The 19104-nt window shown below is 35.2% G+C and overlaps 1 protein-coding gene across 3 annotated transcripts in view; it reads right to left on the bottom strand.

Annotated features, from left to right (window-relative positions):
• Nucleotides 1–19104, bottom strand: part of COPS4 (COP9 signalosome subunit 4) — a 98178-nt gene that overhangs the window by 57115 nt on the left and 21959 nt on the right. Inside the window, exons 7-10 of one of the 3 annotated variants that reach the window (XM_063107930.1) lie at nt 17677–17847; nt 12797–12912; nt 11068–11152; nt 5269–5791 (exon numbers count right to left, since the gene is read on the bottom strand). In XM_063107930.1, coding sequence (XP_062964000.1) covers nt 5658–5791; nt 11068–11152; nt 12797–12912; nt 17677–17847 — 506 coding nt within the window. In that variant the 3' untranslated portion in view covers nt 5269–5657. Of the gene's footprint in view, nt 1–5268; nt 5792–11067; nt 11153–12796; nt 12913–17676; nt 17848–19104 lie in introns of those variants that run through there. The other 2 variants (XM_063107931.1, XM_063107932.1) reach the window with 2 other exon arrangements.

Raw genomic sequence — 19104 nt, 5'->3', positions numbered from 1 at the left:
GCAAGAGAAAGAAATAAAGGGCATCCAGATTGGAAAAGACAAAGTCAAATTGTCCCTGTTTGCAGATGACATGATCCTATATATAGAAAAACCTAAAGAATCTACCAATAAACTCTTAGAGCTGATAATCAATTTCAGAAGAGTTTTAGGATACAAAATCAACATGCAAAAATCAGTAGCTTTTTCATACTCCAATAACAAACTAGCAGACAAAGAAATCAAGAAAGCCATCCCATTTACTCGTTACCAAAAAAAATTAAATGCCTAGAAATCAATGTAACCAAGGGTGTGAAAGATCTCTACAATGAGAACTACAAATCACTGCTGAAAGAAATTAAAGAGTACACAAAAACATGGAAAGAAATTCCACACTCTTGGATTGGAAGAATTAACATTCTGAAAATGTCCATGCTACCCAAAGCAATCTACAGATTCAATGCAATCCCTATCAAAATACCAATGACATTCTTCAAAGAAATAGAAAAAACAATCCTAATATTCATATGGAAAAACAAAAGTCCCTGAATAGTCAAAGCAATCCTGAGCAAAAAATAAATAAATAAAGCCAGAAACATTACACTACCTGACTTCAAATTATACTACAAAGCGATAGTAACCAAAACAGCATGGTACTGCCATTAAAAGAGACACTTAGACCAATGGAACAGAACAGATCCCAAGAATCAACCCACATACTTATGGTCAACTGATATTTGACAACAGAACAGGAGAATATATTGGAGAAAGGACTGCCTCTTCAATAAGTGGTGCTGGGAAAGCTGGACATACATACACAGAAGAATGAAACTAGACCCATACCTCTCACCATACACCAAAATCAAATTCAAAATGGATTAAATACTCATATATAAGACCTGACACTATAAAACTACTAAAAGGAAACATTTCAGCAAGTAGGACTGGGCAAAGACTTTATGAACAGTACCTCAAAAGCACAGGCAACAAAAGAAAAAATAAATAAACAAGTGGGATTACATCAAACTGAAAAGCTTCTGCACAGCAAAAGAAAAAAGAAGTAAACAGAGCAAAAGACAACCTACAGAATGGGAGAAAATCATCACAAACTGTGCATCCAACTATTAGTTTTCATTGAGTCTTTATTTTTCCTTCACTTTTGAAGGATAATTTTCTTGTATAACATTTTTAAAAAATGCTTTTGTTCCCTGTGCTTCTGAAGTACTGTTCATGAAGTCTTTGCCCAGACCTACATCTTGAAGTATTTCCTCTATGTTTTTTTCTAGAAGTTTTACAGTTTTGGGTCTTGCATTTATGTCTTTAATTTATTTTGAGTTGATTTTCGTATATGGTGAGAGATAGGGATCTAGTTTCATTCTTTTGCATATGGAACTCCAATTTTCCCAGCACCATATATTGAAGAGACTGTTGGCTGTATGTACATGGCTTTATTTCTAAATTCTCTATTCTGTTCCATTGATCTATGTGTGTGTTTTTGTGCCAGTACCATACTGTTTTGATTACTATAGCTTTGTAGCATATTTTGAAGTCAGGGAGCATATATACCCCGTTTTGTTCTTTTTGCTCACAATTGCTTTAGCTATTTGACTTCTCCTGTTGTTCTGTATAAATTTTTGAACTTTTTTTCTATTTCTGTGAAGTATATCATTGGTAGTTTGATGGGGATTGCATTGGATCTGTTAATCACTTCAGGTACTATGGCCATTTTGACAATACTGATTCTTCTGATCCATGAGCATAGGATATCTTTCAATTTTTTTGTATCTTTAATTTCTTTAATCAGTGTTTTATAGTTTTCCTTGTAGAGATCTTTCACCTCCTCGGTTAAATTTACTTCAAGGTATTTTATATTTGTGTTGTTGCTATTGTGAGATCGCTTTCTTGATTTCTTTTTCTGCTAGTTCATTGTTGTTGTACAGAAATGCTACTGATTTTAATATGTTGATTTTGTGTCCTGAAACTTTACTGAATTTGCTTATCAGGTCTAGGAGTTTTTTGGTAAAGTCTTTAGGTTTCTCTAGAAATAAAATCATGTCATCTGCAAAAAGGGACAACTTGACTTTCTCCATTCCAATTTAGATACAGTTTCTTTATTTCTCTTGCTTAATTGGTCTGGCTAGGACTTCCAGTACTATGTTGAATAGAAGTGCTGAGAGTGGGCATCTGTGTCTTGTTCCAGTTCTTAGGGGGAAAGCTTTCAGCTTTTATCTGTTCAGTATGATTTAGCTGTGGGTTTGTCATATATAGCCTTTATGTATTAAAACACTTTCCTTCTATACCTAATTTGTTGAGTGTCATGAAGGAATGTCAAATTTTATCAATTTTTTTCCACATTTATCAAGATGATTATATTTTTTCTTTCATTCTGTTGATGTGATGTAGTACATTTATTGAATTATGTATGTTCAACCATCCTTGCATCACTGGGATAAATCCCACTTGATCATGGTGTATAATCCCTTTGATGTGCTGTTGGATTCAGTTTGGTAGTATTTTATTAAGGATTTTTGCATCTGTGTTCATTAGGGATATTGACCAGTAGTTTTCTTTTTGGTTGTATCCTCGCTTGGTTTTGATATCAGGGTTGGTGCAGCTCCTTCTGGGACTGTTGGCAAGGCTTCTATGAAGGACTATTTAGGAAGGAACCACTTGACTGCTTCTCCAGGAGGGGCACATGCACTTTATTTCTACTGGCCAGAGGGCATATTCATTAGGGTAGAGACCCATGAGCTGTTTTTCCAGGTTGGGAGCTTGAGCACATACAGCTCAGTCAGCTTGGAAGTTGAGTGGTTCTGGGAGGAATGAGGGGTTGTCTGCCTGAGGAAGGTCTGCCTTTCTGATCTCTGGCCAGGGTTATGGAGGCATGTCAGTTCAGTAGGACTACAGTTGGCTTTCAGACTGCAGAACTGGAGCCACAACTGCTGTGAGCCCAGGCTTCAAGCTCCAGGGACTAGGACATTGTAGCCTCTCCTGTACATGCACAGAACGGGGCAGACCCTTAAGGCTGGAGAAGTGTGTGGCTACTGGCCCTAGGGCAGGGCATGCTCTGTTTTCAAGATGGCACTGTCCTGCATCAGCTTGGTTCATAAGGTGGGGGTGGGGGGTGCACAGTTTGTACTAGTGTTCTAGAGCAATGCAGTGCATATACTCTAGATAGTTCCCCATACTTGGGTCTGACCTTGTCCTGCCAAAGGATCTGCCAGCCTCTGTGGTAAAGATGGGGGTTAGTGTGTGTCCTGGCCTGACTACTCACTTCAAGGAAAAATTCCTCCTCTGCTGATCCTGATGTCAGACACATGGTAGCTGAGGCCATGAGCCTCTCTCTCCTCCCTATGCCACCATCCTAGGCTTTCATGATCCACAGGATCTCATCACTCTCCTGCTGCATTTCTACAGTCTCCCACAGATGCTCCCATCAGTATTTAGCTGTTAGTTGCTCTGTTCCTTTTCCGTGGGAGAAATTTACCTTGGGCACCTCTAGGCCATCAACATCCTTTTCCACTCTATTCATTCTTTTTTCTTCTTAAACTTCAGTTTGGGAAGTTTCCATTGATGTATCTTCAACTTCACTGATTCTTTCCTTTGCCAAATCCAGTTCAGTGTTGAGCCCATCAAAGGCTTTAATTTCCATCGTAGTGTTTTCATATTTCTAGCAATTCAATTCTTAGTTTCCACCTCTCTGCTTATATTACCCATCTGTTCTTGCATATTGTCTACTTTATCCATTACAGTCCTTAGCATGTTAATCACATGTGTTTTAAATTTCTTGTCTGACGATTCTTTTTTTTTTTTTTTTTTAAAGGTGACCGGTAAGGGGATCTTAACCCTTGACTTGGTGTTGTCAGCACCACCCTCTCCAAAGTGAGCCAACTGGCCATCCCTATATAGGGATCTGAACCTGTGGCCTTAGTGTCATCAGCACCACACTTGCCCAAGTGAGCCAAGGGCTGGCCCTTGTCTGACGATTCTAACGCCCCTGCCATATCTTAGTCTGCTTCTGATGATTAATATATTTCTTCAGATTCTGTTTTTCCTTACATTTCTCAATTTTTTGGTCAAAAGCCAGACACAATGTATCAAGAAATTAAGTGATTAGTATGAGGTTTTATGTTAAATCTGGGTAGGAGTTGGGCTGTGTTTAATGTTTGCTGTAGCTTTAAGTGCCAAGGGCTTCAGTTTGCTTATTTTCTACTGTTGTTTTGGGGTTTCCCTAAGGATTCCTTCTTAGAATCTCTGCCTGGCAGCTCTCAGAGTCATAACCAACTATTATTATATTGAAAGCCTGTCGATGTGGTGGTAAGGTATTTGAGAAACACTCTGTAATCTTAAAATTATCTCTATTTTTTAGTTGGCCTGAATACCTTGGCTGGTACCTTCAGAAGTGGCTTTTTGTTTTCTTCCTCCCATAAGATTAAAGTAGGCTGGAATTGTCTACCCTTTCCCTAGGTCAGATAAGGCTCTAATAGCTTCCCTTAAGTGGAAGGCCTTTGTTACAGTAAATGATCTGGGGTATTTTGAAACAGCTACTCCCCCCACCTCCACTGTATTTCAAAATAGTTTGTTTCCCTTTCTCTGTCTTGCTCGAAACAAAAGAGGCTCCTGATCTTAACCAGGAGAAACTGCTAGGGTTCCTAGGGGTAAACCTAGAAAGTGTAGGGTCTCCCTTAAGACTGGCCCTCAGGAATTTTTAACTCAAGCTAGTCCATATTCAGCTTCCAGCAATGTGACAGCTACCATTTTAGTTCTCCTACCACTTACTGGCTGCAGCAGCTTCTGCTCCTAGTAAGCAAGCTGATCTCAACTATGATTCTCTATGTTTGTCTGTCTGTCCAGTTTTGGGGTGATAATTTGTCCTGTGACTGCAATTCTTTGAAGGATGTAAGGAAAGCTGTTGATTTTCATGTTCAGCTTTTTTGCTGTTGTAAAAACAGGTATAATAACTTCCAAGTTCTTTACATGTAAGAGCTGAAACTGGAGGTCACAACATATTTTTATTTTTTAAGTCCTGTCCCCCAGTTTTTCTCATTAAAGTGCACCTGAAATAACCAACTGAGGATCCTTACCTGACTTCTCTATGCTAAATGAAGCGCTCCTCCCTTTGTTCTTTAGTACTTGGTGCAACTGCAAGTATTACTCTTACTGTCTCTTGGTTTTGTGACTCTTTGAAAGCCTGGAGAAAAGGCATTATGACTTCCCTTCATATTTCTAGCTTATGGTATAAATCAATGTCTGCTCAAGTGAAGGAAAAAGGAACAAAGCACTCTTTCCTAATTAAAAACAAAGTACTACTTTTATTTGGCTCATTTCTCCATTTATTAGAATAAACACATTTGGAGAGGCACAAAGCACTTAAGTTTTACATGACTACAGAGTTATCACACATCCCAAACTTTTAAGCCACAGATATTTTACCTTCTCCATTTAAAGAAAAAGCTTTCAAAACATCTGAATCGCTTCATACACAGAGACCCTGAATATACGGGAGCTACACAGTTTTAAATGCTTGTACTTCCTGTTTTAATAATTTCGTCTTTAAATGGAATCCAGCATAAAAGGAATTGAAATGTATAAGATCATGATGCAAATGCTTTGAAGAGATAGTGAAATTAATCTGCACAACACGAAAAAAGATATGTTGTGCACAGAAGTTCTACAAGGATTCACTGAGCCATCTGGGCTTCCATGGCTTGTGCTGTCCATTCTGGTGCTGTTTGACTAATTTTCTCTAAAAGGTTATTCACTTGGAAACAAAGTGATTGGATCTGTTTGTCCCACGTTGGCAGGGCTTCTCGTGCTTAAAAAAAAAAAAAAAAAGGCAAAGAAAAGAATGTACAAAACTGAAATTACTCCTTTGTATTCACAGCAAAGAAGATAAATACAATCGTGGTAATTTCTAAAGTTATTCTGAAATCTTGGTTATCAAAATTAAGCTCATAGTTAAGAAATCACTTGCACAAAGTATAAAACAAAAAATACACTCACATACACGGATACATGTTATTACTATTATTTCTCATGAAAATAAAACCAACCAACTGAACAACCTCAACCACACCACCATCACAAAAATAGACAGGCTCACTGAAGCTGTTTTTTCATTACCAGTATTTACTGATTCATAAGACACTGTCACCTGCTGGAGAAAGCAAGTCTATTTATACATTCAAGGCTGTCTCTACTTGACTCTGAAGGAGAAATATTATATCATTTACACCAAAAACAACAAAAAGGTCATCTTGAATCCATCAGGTTTTTCTTTATACCAGCGATCTATAATCAGAAATGAAAAATTGGGAAGAACATCCCATTCAAAACAGCACAAAATTTACAAAAAAGGGGCCCTGATTTAAGGGAAAAAAAACAAAGTATAAAATGTGAATTAATAACAAAGTAACTTGAGTAGACACAAATCATATTCCCAGATAAAAATATGCAAGATCATTAAAATATCAGTCTTTCCCCCTTAATACATAAATTTTTTTTAATTCTAAAGACAATCTTCTTTTTTCTATTTTATTTTCTAGCCAGGACAAAATTATTAAAGTTAATATGGAAGAACTGGTGTTTGAGAAGAGCCAAGATAATTCTGAAGATTAAAAACAATGGCAAAATTGTGGTATATCCACGCAATGGAATACCATTCAGCCCTAAAAAGGAATGAAGTACTGATTACATGCTACAACATGGATGAAACTTGAAAATACCATGCTGAGTGAAAGAAGCCAAAAAGTTATGTACTGTAACTTTGGGGAGATGAAAATGTTTTGGAACTAGAAAGAGATAGAGACTGCACAACATTGTGAATAAGCCACAGAACTGCTTATTTAAAATGGTTAATTTTATGTTATGTGCATTTCAATTCAATTAAAAAATCAGTAGTAGGGGGGCATAAGTTGCTTTATCTACAGGAAAATTTACTATAAATTTCTTTATGACCATATTGCTATACATCAGTGGAACCAAATAGAGTACAGAAATAGATCCAAACGTATATGTGGAACCTAACATATGTCAAAGATCACAATGCAATCAGAAAGAATGTTTTATTTAATAAATGATACTTACATAAGGCTATTCATCTAGAAAAAAACTAGACCATACCCTAAAATTATACACAAAAATGAACTAAAGATGGATTAGATTTCTAAACATAAAATGATAAATAAAAATATTAGAAGAAATTTTAGGAAAATACTAGTTTTACCCCCAAGTAGAGGAATATTTCTTAATCAATACAGAAAATTCAAAGCCATAAACTAAAAAATTGACATATTTAGCTGCATAAAAATTTTTAAAATGTTTATGGTATGCATTGCCTTCCAGAAAAACAACTGACAGAATGAGAAAAACATTTGTAACACATATAACAGACAGTTACAGTTACCATTCTACCAAAAGCTATAGCAAATTGACAATGAAAGGGCAGAAGGTGAGGTGTGGGGGAAGGGAAGAAATAGACAAGAAAAAGTAACATTAATTTACACAAGTGGAAATGCCACTGGCTAATACTCTTACATTGAAATATATTAAATTTCATTAGTGCCAAGAAAATGTGCATTAACAGGATAATGTAATCTTTCCCCCATTGACTGGGAAAAGACAAAAATAAAAATAATACCCAGCTGTTGAAGACTCATTTTCTCATACTGATGGAATTGTAAATGACTACACTTTTCTGGAAAGCAAACTGGTAGTATCTATTAAGAATCAAAATACGTGTATATTTTAATGCAACAATATCACTTTTGAGACCCTGTTCTATAGAAATAAATGTACCAGTATATAAAGATATGTACAAGAAAACCACTTGAATGTTCATCAACAGGCATAGGGTTCAACTCCATGAAATAAATTACATTGATATCTAGTGACGAGAAAGTATGTCTATGGTACAATAAATTAAAAATGTAATTCGTAGAATACCACGTACTTTAATATATAATTCCATAATCCTACTTTTTAAAAAACTCTCTATGTTTTTATATATCTTCATACCCATTTAGAAGGACACACATGACAGACTAATCTTAGTTACTTCAGGGAGTATTGATTAAAGGAATGGAAGTAGGAGTGGAAAGCTATTATGAGCATATTTACGATGGAAGTTTTTTAAATCTGTAAAATTAGAAAAAAATGTTCATTTTCTATCAACTTGATGAAATATAATTTAAATTGTCCTTTCCCTTGGTGACACCTCTATTATACTACTCATCATATACTGTTTATTCAATACTCATTTATTTCTCATTTACAATGTGCTAGGCACTGGGAATAGATGTTGGATATACCATGAAAAATGAAACAAACTTAATACCTACCACCAGGAAGCTTAGCTTGGAAGCAGACACAGACATTTAGACAAATAATTGCACAATTGCAAATAATTAAGATTAATGCTAGAAAGAAGATCAGAGTGACCTGAGAACATAAAATGTAAAGCCATATCTAATATGGAGAGTCAGGAAAATCATCACTGATAAATGTTGCTCAAACTGAGACATGGAACAAATAGAAGATGGCTGGAGAGGGGTGGATATTTTAGAATGTCTGATGGGGAAAAAAACTTACAATGCTGAAAAAAATGAAAAGAACTTCTATGTGGCTGGATTGGCAAGAAAAAGCTAGAAAGTACTAGGCAGGACTTTTTGGAGACTTGGTAGAACTTTTTTCTACAAGCAATGAGGAAGCCATTCATTAGAGTGCAAGCAAGAGAATAACATAATTTAATCTTTTTTTTTTTTTTTATGTTTTCATTTTTAAAAGACCATAATCATTCTGGCTGTACTAAGAGAACTAAACTAGAAAGGAGCGATTTTAGATGTGAGAAAAAAAGTTAAGAGGCCCTTTCTCAAGACCTGAAGAGGTTATGATAACAGAGGATTGTTGATAGTAAGAAATGAAGAAAAGTACATGAATTCCAGCTCTAACTAGGAGGTAAAATTGATGAGATGCTGGGCAGTGAAGGACAAGAAGGATCAAGGATAAGGAATGCTGGAGAAAATGAACAATGCGGTTTTGGGATGGCTGGTTGGGAGGTTGGTCCTGGGGGCCATACAGGAAGAGGAGATAATGAATTCAGTTTTGGACACGTTCATTCTAAGATGCCCACGAAGCAATCAGGTAGAAGCACCACAGAAGTCCATTAAGCCATGAGTCTCAGACTCAGAAGGGGGATTTGCACTAACAAGTAAATCTAAGCATTGTTTACATAGAGACGGTAACAGAATCAAAGGGAATCGATGTAATTACCTATCAAAACTCAATAGTATGAGGAGGAAAAGGCCTAGGATTAAGCCCTAAGTAACTCCAATATTTAAATTTAAAGGCAATACAGAATCTACAAAGATGACTGCAAAGAACATCTAAAGAAATAGGAGGGAAAGCAGGAAAATGGAATTGAAGAGATGACAGAAGTCAAGGCGGGCATGGGGTGGGGGGTGTTCGAAAAGAAGTGAGTAATCAACACTATTGGATATTTTGAAAAGTTAAGATGAGGCCTAAAAGATAAAAGGATTTTTGTTAAAATGGGAAAGACCTAAGTATGTTGAAATGCTAATAAAAAGAAGCCGGGTGAAAACAGTCAAAAATAATTGCTAACCTGAGGTCCCTAAAACAGAATTTTTTTGGTGGAGGAGGGAGACAGTTTTCCTATTTCCTGTGAAATAGGAAAGAAGATTTTCTGCTGAGAATGAAGGAGAAGAAAAGTCAGAGATTTAAGAAAAATGAAATCTAAAATAGTCATTGCAAAGTAGGAGAAAGAGTGGACTAGAGAATTATACCATGCCAGGTAGTGTTGAGGAGCTGTGACCTTGAATTGATGGTGATTATCAGTCTGTCTGGTGCCTGACTCTTCTCCAGCAATGCTGCTTACTAAAACACGAGGTTTGAAAAATTAATGGAAAAACTGAATTAAAAGATAATGCGATCCTTCCATGAACTTTTTGAAGACCCTTTGTATAGACACAGAAAAGATAGAGAATGGCTTCATTCACGGTGAACTTTTGCTGGACGGCTGGAACTAAAACTCAACAGGCAAGTGTTCTGGGGTGCCTGTAAAAAAGTGATGGATGACAGAATCCAATCTAAATAGGAAGAGAAGTAAAGACAAAACAGGGTTGTGCTGACTGGAAGAAATGGCTCCAATGTGGTGAAGGAAGAGTTGAAGCAGGAATAACTGAGACAGACCTCTAGGGAGACAGGAACGAGGTTATGATCAGAGTGAGATATTTCAAATTAAAATTTTACAAGTGGAAGAGTTCCGTGTACAGCAATGTCCAGGGTGTAAATGAGGTGGGAATAAGGAGCTGAGAAGGTATTAGACAATGAGAAAGTCAAGAGATCCACTTGCCTGTCTGCCTCCATCATTCGTTTAATGAGCTGCTGGACGGGAAATGCAGCTGTCATTTCCATTTGCCCAATACACGGTATGTGATCAATAAATGCTTGAATAATACATAAATGAATTGAGGGCTGGCCCGTGGCTCACTCGGGAGAGTGTGGTGCTGATAACACCAAGGCTGCGGGTTCAGATCCCATATAGGGATGGCCCGTTTGCTCACTGGCTGAGCGTGGTACTGACACCACCAAGTCAAGGGTTAAGATCCCCTTACCGGTCATCTTTAAAAAAATATATATATATATGAATTGATACAACAATCCGAGTTCCAAACTTTTCCTTAGCATAGAAAATGCTGCATTAGAAGGGACTGGCCTGTTAGCTCAGTTGGTTAGAGTGCAGCATTACAACACCAAGGTCACGGGTTTGGATACGCAAACTGGCCAGCTGCCAAAAAAAAAGTGCATCACTGGGCTGGCTGGGTAGCTCACTTGGATAGAGCATAGTGCTGATAACCAAGGTCAAGTGTTTGGATCCCTTACTAGCCAGCCGCCAGGAAGATAAGAAAATGCTGCATTAGATTCATGAATATAATTTCTTCAAAATATATATTTTTTGTAAATAAGCTCATTCCCGTAGTTAGATTCTGTGTCATGAAAAGTGTTCATGTTTTAATCACAAATATACAACAGTTCACTGCCATTTCATTATGAAGGAAATATAAAACCTCTTACTTTCAAAATGAACTATTCCATCAATCTGGTCAATAAATCCATTCATACGTCCTTCTGTTATCATTTGAGATGCTATCTTTTCTGCCTATTGAAAAAAAACAACAAACTCTCAGAAACTTTAATTATCATATCTAAGTTATTCACATATGATAAGAGAATTGAAAGCTTTTGTTTTAACTACCCATCACTAAGCCTTACATACGCATTCATCTGCCATTCATTAGAAGAATAAATATTCAAAATCTGCCTATTTCCCTAATTCCTTCTGGGCACAACCTATTATTTTAAGTTAATTGAGATTTGTTTTTCTTGTGAAATTTGGGACAAGAATCTAGCTCTTTTACCAATTTTCTCCTCTGCTCAAGGTAAAACTAACAATTTTTCTTCTCCCTAGGATCCACACTTCAAAAAACAAACTAGATTTTCTTATTTTATTTCATTCCAATTTCCATAGCATATATAACCCCAAAAACTCTTTAAATAATTTTTAAAGAAAAAATTGAAAGGAGGAATGGATGTTCAAATTCAAAAGGGAATTGAAAGGATTTAAAAATCAAAGGGCAGAAAAAGGTCCTCGACATAGCTCCTGAAGACATATTTAATGTGTACTATGTGTAAACAAACTGGATTATGATTTGGTCATTTATTAATTCTGACCATCTTCACAAGCAACCCCAAATCACTTCTGAACAGATCATGACTAGCTTTTATTAGTAAAAGCATATTCACTTTTCTTAGTCTCACCAAGGATCATACCTCAAAGACTAAGAAGAACACATCATTTTGGTAATACTTTTTTGTTTGTTTTTTGTTTTTGGCAGCTGGTTGATACAGGGATCGAACCCTGACCCTTGGTGTTATCAGCACCATGCTCTAACTGACTGAGCTAACTAACCAGCCCGAGAAATCATCTTTTAATGATAACTTAAGCCTTGATTCCCAAATTGTTCTATTTCCTTTACTGTGTATTGAGCATATACAAATAAAGGAATTATTAGAAAATCCTAAATTATAATTGCATTACCAGATAAAAGGGAATGTGATCTATAACTGCATGTACTTCAGGTTTGCCAGTTAGATTAAAGTAAGGTTGACTGCTTCCTTTTAATATCATTTCATATTAAGAGAATGTTTTGTAAATGATACCTGAAACACCCTCTAAATACTATTAGTACTTTGTTAAAATTTATACCTAGCAAACCAAACCCTAAGACAAAGAATGAAATTAAATTCCCTAATAAGTCAGTTGACTTCTTAAGTTAAATCAAGTGCAGAAATTACAAGAGAACAGCCTGGAGTATTACCATAGACATTCTCTCATAGAGATGAAAAATACTTAACTTTTAAGTCGATCTAGTGCAGAAAAAAGTTAAGGCATGTATCAAAATCTTACATTAGTCAAATTAGAAACCACTATGCAGTGGATTTAAATAGACACTAAACAAAGACATTTTCACAAAATGAGTGTCATAATCTGGAACTCCTTTAAGATTTCCATTCTAGGTCACTTTGCCATAAAACACAATTTGAGAAACCAAAAAAACCCTAAGACAATTTTATTACACTATTATTTTAACATTTAAATAACTTATTTCCATTTACTTGAGGCCTTTTATGCATAATATTTGTTATAGTTGCCAATATTTATCAATTACGTATTTTATTTTCTCATAACTTCAATAACTTTGTCTCTTAACTTCCTTTTTATATATTGGAATCAAGAAAATACCTTAGCTGCAGGGATCTCTAGAAGAGCTCCAAGTTCTTCAAAGGTAATATTATTATATAATTTGCTTGCAGACAACAAATTGTGTTCAATAACAGCTCTGTCCAAGATGCTGGAACCTTAAATAAATGTAAATATGACAGTTGTAAGTTTGAAACTAGTTTAAACTCTAAAAAAAACACATCTCTCTCTTTTTTTATATCTAGGCATGTAATAACTCATGATCATCATCTTTATTCCTCTGATCAAAATTTTTAAAGTAGCCAAAATGGCTTATTTGATAAAGTTTGATTAATAAACAAGTAAATAAAAGAATATATTTAGAAAATGAGTGATTAGCAAACAATTACTAACTAGTGAATAGATTTAACCCTTTGCGTTTGGGGCTTTGCTTCTTTTCTTTTCTTGTTACAAGCACAAATTTTTATTAGCAAGCAACAGCACAACAATCATGCAATCTGTTCTGTAAGCTTGATAAAGTCCCTAATTTCTATTTATGTGGGTACTCCACAAGCACCTTATTCTGAGGCAAATGTGAGACATGTCCAGATGGCGGGATTAGCTAACCTTCCTGAGACATCAGACATAGACTCCTCCTTTAAATGAGGTAATACATTACCTGATAAAGTTCTGACTTAAGGCCCCACCCTAAAGGTGTCAGACTGCTGGGCTCACCCAATTATTACATTTCTGTTGAGCACTTACTACAATGTAGGTACTATGATAGTTGCTGAAGACAAGATATATTTAAAGACCTCAAAGGAAATATCCTGAGAACCCCTCTTTCTTATAATACCCCACTTCCCCTTTTCCAGAATTCCACCCACAATCTTCTAGTTTTTCTCTTTACTCCTGTATCCCAGTCTCTCTTGCTGGTTCTTCCTTCTTTTCCTTACCTCTAAAATTAGAGGGCTCAATGTTATACCTTCATCTCTTTTTTCTTCTACATTATCTCAATACTACCCATATGCTGATGATGACCAGATATATATCTCTAATCCAAATCTCTCTTTTGAGCTCAGACTCACACACCCAACTATCTAAATAACATCTCCACTTGGATGTTTTACATCACAAATTTAATATGTTCAAAAAAGGACTTCTTGACTTCTCTTCTCAAGTCTGTTCCTCTCCCAGGCTACCCCATCTCAATAAGTAGTACAGCAGGCTGAGAGAAGGAGAGAAAAAAGGTTATTGTTTAATGGGTAGAGAGTTTCAATCTGGGAAGATAAAAGAGATATATGGTAGTGATGGTTCCACAACAATCTGAAAGTACTTAATGACATTGAATTGCGCACCTAAAAATGGTTAAAAAGATAAATTTTATGTCATGCATATTTTATCACATTAAAAAAAAAAAAAGGAGTAAAGCAATATACCCAGTTAAAACTGTTGTATCTTTAGATGGGGGAAAAAAACAAAAGATAAAAAGTTGCAGTTATTTAAAAAAAACTTGTCTCAAAATTATATCTGTGATAAGTGGGAAAATTATTACTGCACCAATTTAGTGGCTCAGAAACAGGAACAGTACTTAGTAGTGGCAAAACTGAAATTCCCTGAAAGCAGAAGTTAGAAAAATCTATGTATCTACAAAAATCAATTGTATTTCTATACATCATCAATGAATAAGCCGAAATTAAGACAGTTAAGAGACAATTAAGAAAATAATTCCATCTAAAATGGCATCAAAAAGGACAAAGTACTTAGGAATAAAAATGCAAACCTCAGAGTCTACAAAGTACAAAACATTGTTGAAAGAAATGAGAGATGATGTAAATAAACTGAAAAACATGGAAGGCTAATAAAGTTAAGAGGGCAATACTCCCCAAATTGATCTACAGAATAAATGCAGTCCCCTATCAAAATCCTAGCTGGCTTCTTTGCACAAATTGACAAGCCAATCCTAAAATTCATGGAAATTCAAGGGAACCAGAAGAGCCAAAACAATCTTGAAGAACAAAGTTGGAGGACTCACACTTCTCAATTTCAAAATTTACTACAAAGATACAGCAACCAAGCGGTACTATTGGCATAAAGATAAACATATAGATTAATGGAATAGAATTGATAGTTCAGAAATAAATTCTCACATTATGGTCAATTAATGGTCGAGAAGAGTGCTAAGACAATTCAACAGGGGAAATAACAGTCTTTTCAACAAGTGGTGCAGGGAAAAATGGATATCCACATGAAAAAGAATAAAGTTAGACCCTTCCCTCCTATCATATGCAAAAATTAACTCAAATTGAGTCAAAGTACTAAATGTAAGAGTTATAACTATAAAACTTTTAGAGGAAAGCAGAGCAAATCTTCATGACCTCAGGTTAGGCAATGGTTTCTTAGATATGACTCCAAAGACAAAACAGATAAACTGCACTTCATCAAAATGAAAACCTTTTGTTTCAAAGGACATCATCAAAAAAGTGAAGAGACAACACAGAATGGGAGAAAATATTTGCAAATTATTTATCTGATAAGGGACCTGTACCTGGAATAGAGAAAAGAATTCTCACAAAAATAAAAAGACAGATAACCCAATTAAAAAATTGGCAAAGGTTCTGAAGAGACATTTCTCCAAAGGTATACAAATGGCCAATAAGCACATAAAAATGTATTCAACATCATTAGCTATCAGGGAAATGCAAATCAAAACCACAATGAGATACCACTTCACTCACAAGGACAGCTAAATCAAAAAGACAATAACAAGTATAAATGGGAATGTGGAGAAATTGAAACCCTCACACACAGCTGGTGGGAATGCAAAATAGAGCAACTGCTTTGGAAAACAGCCTGGCACCTCCTTGGAAGATTAACAAACACAGAGCTAGCATATAACCCAGTAATTCCGTTCCTAGGTATATACACAAGAGAACTAAAAGCATCTGAGGGTACTTTGAAAAGTTCACGGAAAGACTCATATTATGTTTTAATTCTATACTTTCTGAAGTACTCTCATATAATCCATATAAAAACTTTTGCACAAGTGTTCATAGCAGTATTATTAATAGCTCAAAATTGGAAAACAACCTAAATGTCCATTAACTGATGAATAAATAATCAAAACAGTACATCCATATAACAGAATATTTGGCAATAAAAAGCAGTGAAATACTGACACATAATATGACATGAATGAACTTTAAAAACATTGCAAGTGAAAGAAGCTAATCACAAAAGGCTATAAATTGTATGATTCCATTTATATGAAATGTCCAGAATAGACACATCCACAGAGCAGAAAGTAGATTAGTAATAATGTTGCACAACTCTAGGAATATTCTAAAAACCACTGAATTGTAATTTAAATTTTAAAAAATCTATGTCTTAAGATTGCTAGCTTAGTGTTGTAATATCAATAAACAAAAATGTCCAAGAGAGATCAATAAGAAATGCAATTAGGTCTAAACTGGAAGAGAAAGAAGAGAAATATCTTTCCTCTGTATACAGTCCCTTGTGAGAATCATTTGCTCCTCATAGATCCTAATGAGTATTCCTCTTTTCTGAAAAAAATTATCTAACTAATTATATCTTTTCACTTTTCTTTCATGGCCAGAAAGCTCAAAACTGAAGCTCAACTATATCAATTCTGGAAACTTTAAAAAATGTATTTAGCTTTTAACTTGTATGTCAGACATCTTCTTTAAAAATTTATAGTCCACAAATATGTATCAATTATGCTTCAATAAAAAAATTAATAAAATTTTTACAAGAGAGGAAAAAAGAAAAAGAAAAAAGAATTTATAGCTGCTCAGAATAAACAGAAGACAAGAGAATTTAAAAGAAAAACAAGAGAAGTAACAATCAAAACACATACATACTATTCAGAGGTGGGCTACAAATTTAATTTTAAGCTTTCTAGCAGCCAAACAAAATAAGAGAACCAATCAGTTTATAAATTCACAATGTGCTTAAATAAGGTAAAAACTAATTGCTCAGAAGAATTAATCCTAAGACCTTTAAGGATTTTTTCCTAAGGATCTGCAGAAAGAATATCCTGTGGAAGAAAAAACACCTCCTTTAGATAGAAATATAAGAAGAATCAGTTGAATTGCTTCTTAAGTGTAATTAAATAAAAAAATTCAAAAGGTCAATACAATCCCTTCACTGGTCTGGTTTAACTTGGGGCAGTAAGATTGGGTGAAGTATACATTTTTCAGTCAGTCCCTACTTAAATGACTCTTTACAACTAACTTACTTTCAATATAGGATGACAGTGAATCCAAGGCAGTAAGTCTAACAGATCTGCAGTTTATCTTGATCTTTTCCCTGTTTCTGATTGTCTACATTTACATATTTATTATCATATGTGTTATTGCTACGAGCTACTTCAAAACCTCTGTACATACATAAAAGAAATGTTATGAACAAGCAACTATTAAAAACTTCTTGCCTGGCACAGGTAATAACCAGACTTAAGCAAATATATCACTTAACTAGGAAATATGACACCAAGTTCTATTCATACTGGCAACACTTTACCCTGATAACCTTGGGCAAGCTACTGTGCCAAATTTTGCTCTATCTAAAATAGGACTGGATAATTGTGCTCTGTTACAATATGTAAGACTAATTAAATTACTTATCAACAGTTTGAGTTTTTTTTAAAACCAGGCACTATAAGCATAATCTATAATTTTTCTGCTCATACAGTTTCCAAAAAATGCATTATTTCACAAAATGCTTTCCAATAGGGCTATTTTAATACTGCAAGCCCACGTCTGTGTATGACACTCATCTTCAGCCAATATAACCTTCCTTTTTTTAATCAGGAAGTGTTATACAGAAAATTATAAATAGACAGCAAGATGCTTCTAATTTAACATACTTTCCACTCATTTGTACCTATTTACCACCACATATGTATAAGACATGATCATTACCATCAGCTGTAGTTGCTTTTTGGTGAGGCATCAGCATGGCAGCAAATTCTTGAAGTTGATTTCCTCTGATGATCCTATCTAAATACATTTTCTCTAGGATCCCATAAGCAGCAAGTTGCTGGCACCTTTCATCTTTAAAAAGAGTAGCAAGCATCCGAGAACGCTGCTGTCCTAAAGGAAACAAATGAGCATCAAATATTTTCACAATGTTTCTTCAATGAAAAATGATCTATATTCTGACCCCATTTTTGTCTACTAAAATATACAATCAGTACTCATTAGTCACAGTAGTTATGTTCTATAAAGTCGCTACCAACACTGAATTAGCAAATACTCAGCTGCTGCTCCTGTGGAAAAGACAGGGTTCGGTTCCTGTGAGCCTCTGGTCACAACATTTTTGTCAGCCATTCAACCTTAACCTTGTTTTTTTTTTTTTTTTTTTTTTGTCATTTTTGTGACCGGCCGCAGGGCACTCAGCCAGTGAGCGCACCGGCCATCCCTATATAGGATCCGAACCACGGTGGAGCACTCCCAGCGCTGCACTCTCCCAAGTGCGCCACAGGGTCGGCCCTTAACCTTGTTTTTTATGTGTGTCTGTTTAAAGACACTTTATTTTATATGTACTGTTGATTCTTTAACACTGAACTCACAGCCAACACTATAACTCATGCCTAAATGAAGCTTATCAAACACATGTATTTTTTTCCCTAAGGCACATCACAGACTTCGTGAACTTAAGAACACTAGACAGCACTTCAGCACTATAGCTGGGGGCTATTTTAAACACCAAAACCACTGATAAAAAGCACAAAAATGTGAAAAATTTGATATCAAATAAACCAGGAAAAGGACACTTGTCTACCTATGAAAGCTGAAACAAAAAGAGTGTCAACTTTTTCGACCTTAGCTGGAAACATAAGCATCAGATAATTCAGAATTTGCTACTCTGCACATCTCTGCAAACGACTGTGAAAACACTGAGAGTATCGTCTTTGGGGTGATGAAAATTTTAACAAATAGGTAAATTCACAGACTTAGAATCCACAGATAACGAGGATCAACCATATATTCACATGTAAAGACCAGAATAGACACCAAAATGTTACAAGTGGTTGGAAGTACAGGTGATTTCTATTTTCTTCTTCTTGCTTATTTGTATTCGTACAACGAACATGAATTACTTTGTTTATAATAAAAAATTTATAATAGATGAACAAATATTTCTTTCAGAAAAAAGTTAATATTCATAGCTTCAATTTATACTTTCAAAGGGCTTTACATGACAACCTATGACACACACACACAAAAAATCAAAATAATGGAAATAAAACAATCAACAAACTTTTTCTTTTTAACTCTATTTTTAGCTCTGTGTACTGAAAGAACACAACAATGACACCCAGTAGCAACGAGCATACTAGCATCCAA

The sequence above is a fragment of the Cynocephalus volans genome, chromosome 9 (assembly GCF_027409185.1).
Source record: "Cynocephalus volans isolate mCynVol1 chromosome 9, mCynVol1.pri, whole genome shotgun sequence".
Taxonomy (NCBI): Eukaryota; Metazoa; Chordata; class Mammalia; order Dermoptera; family Cynocephalidae; genus Cynocephalus; species Cynocephalus volans.
The sequence above is the reverse complement of the archived record's forward strand: the minus strand, read 5'-3'. Positions and strand labels throughout refer to the sequence as shown.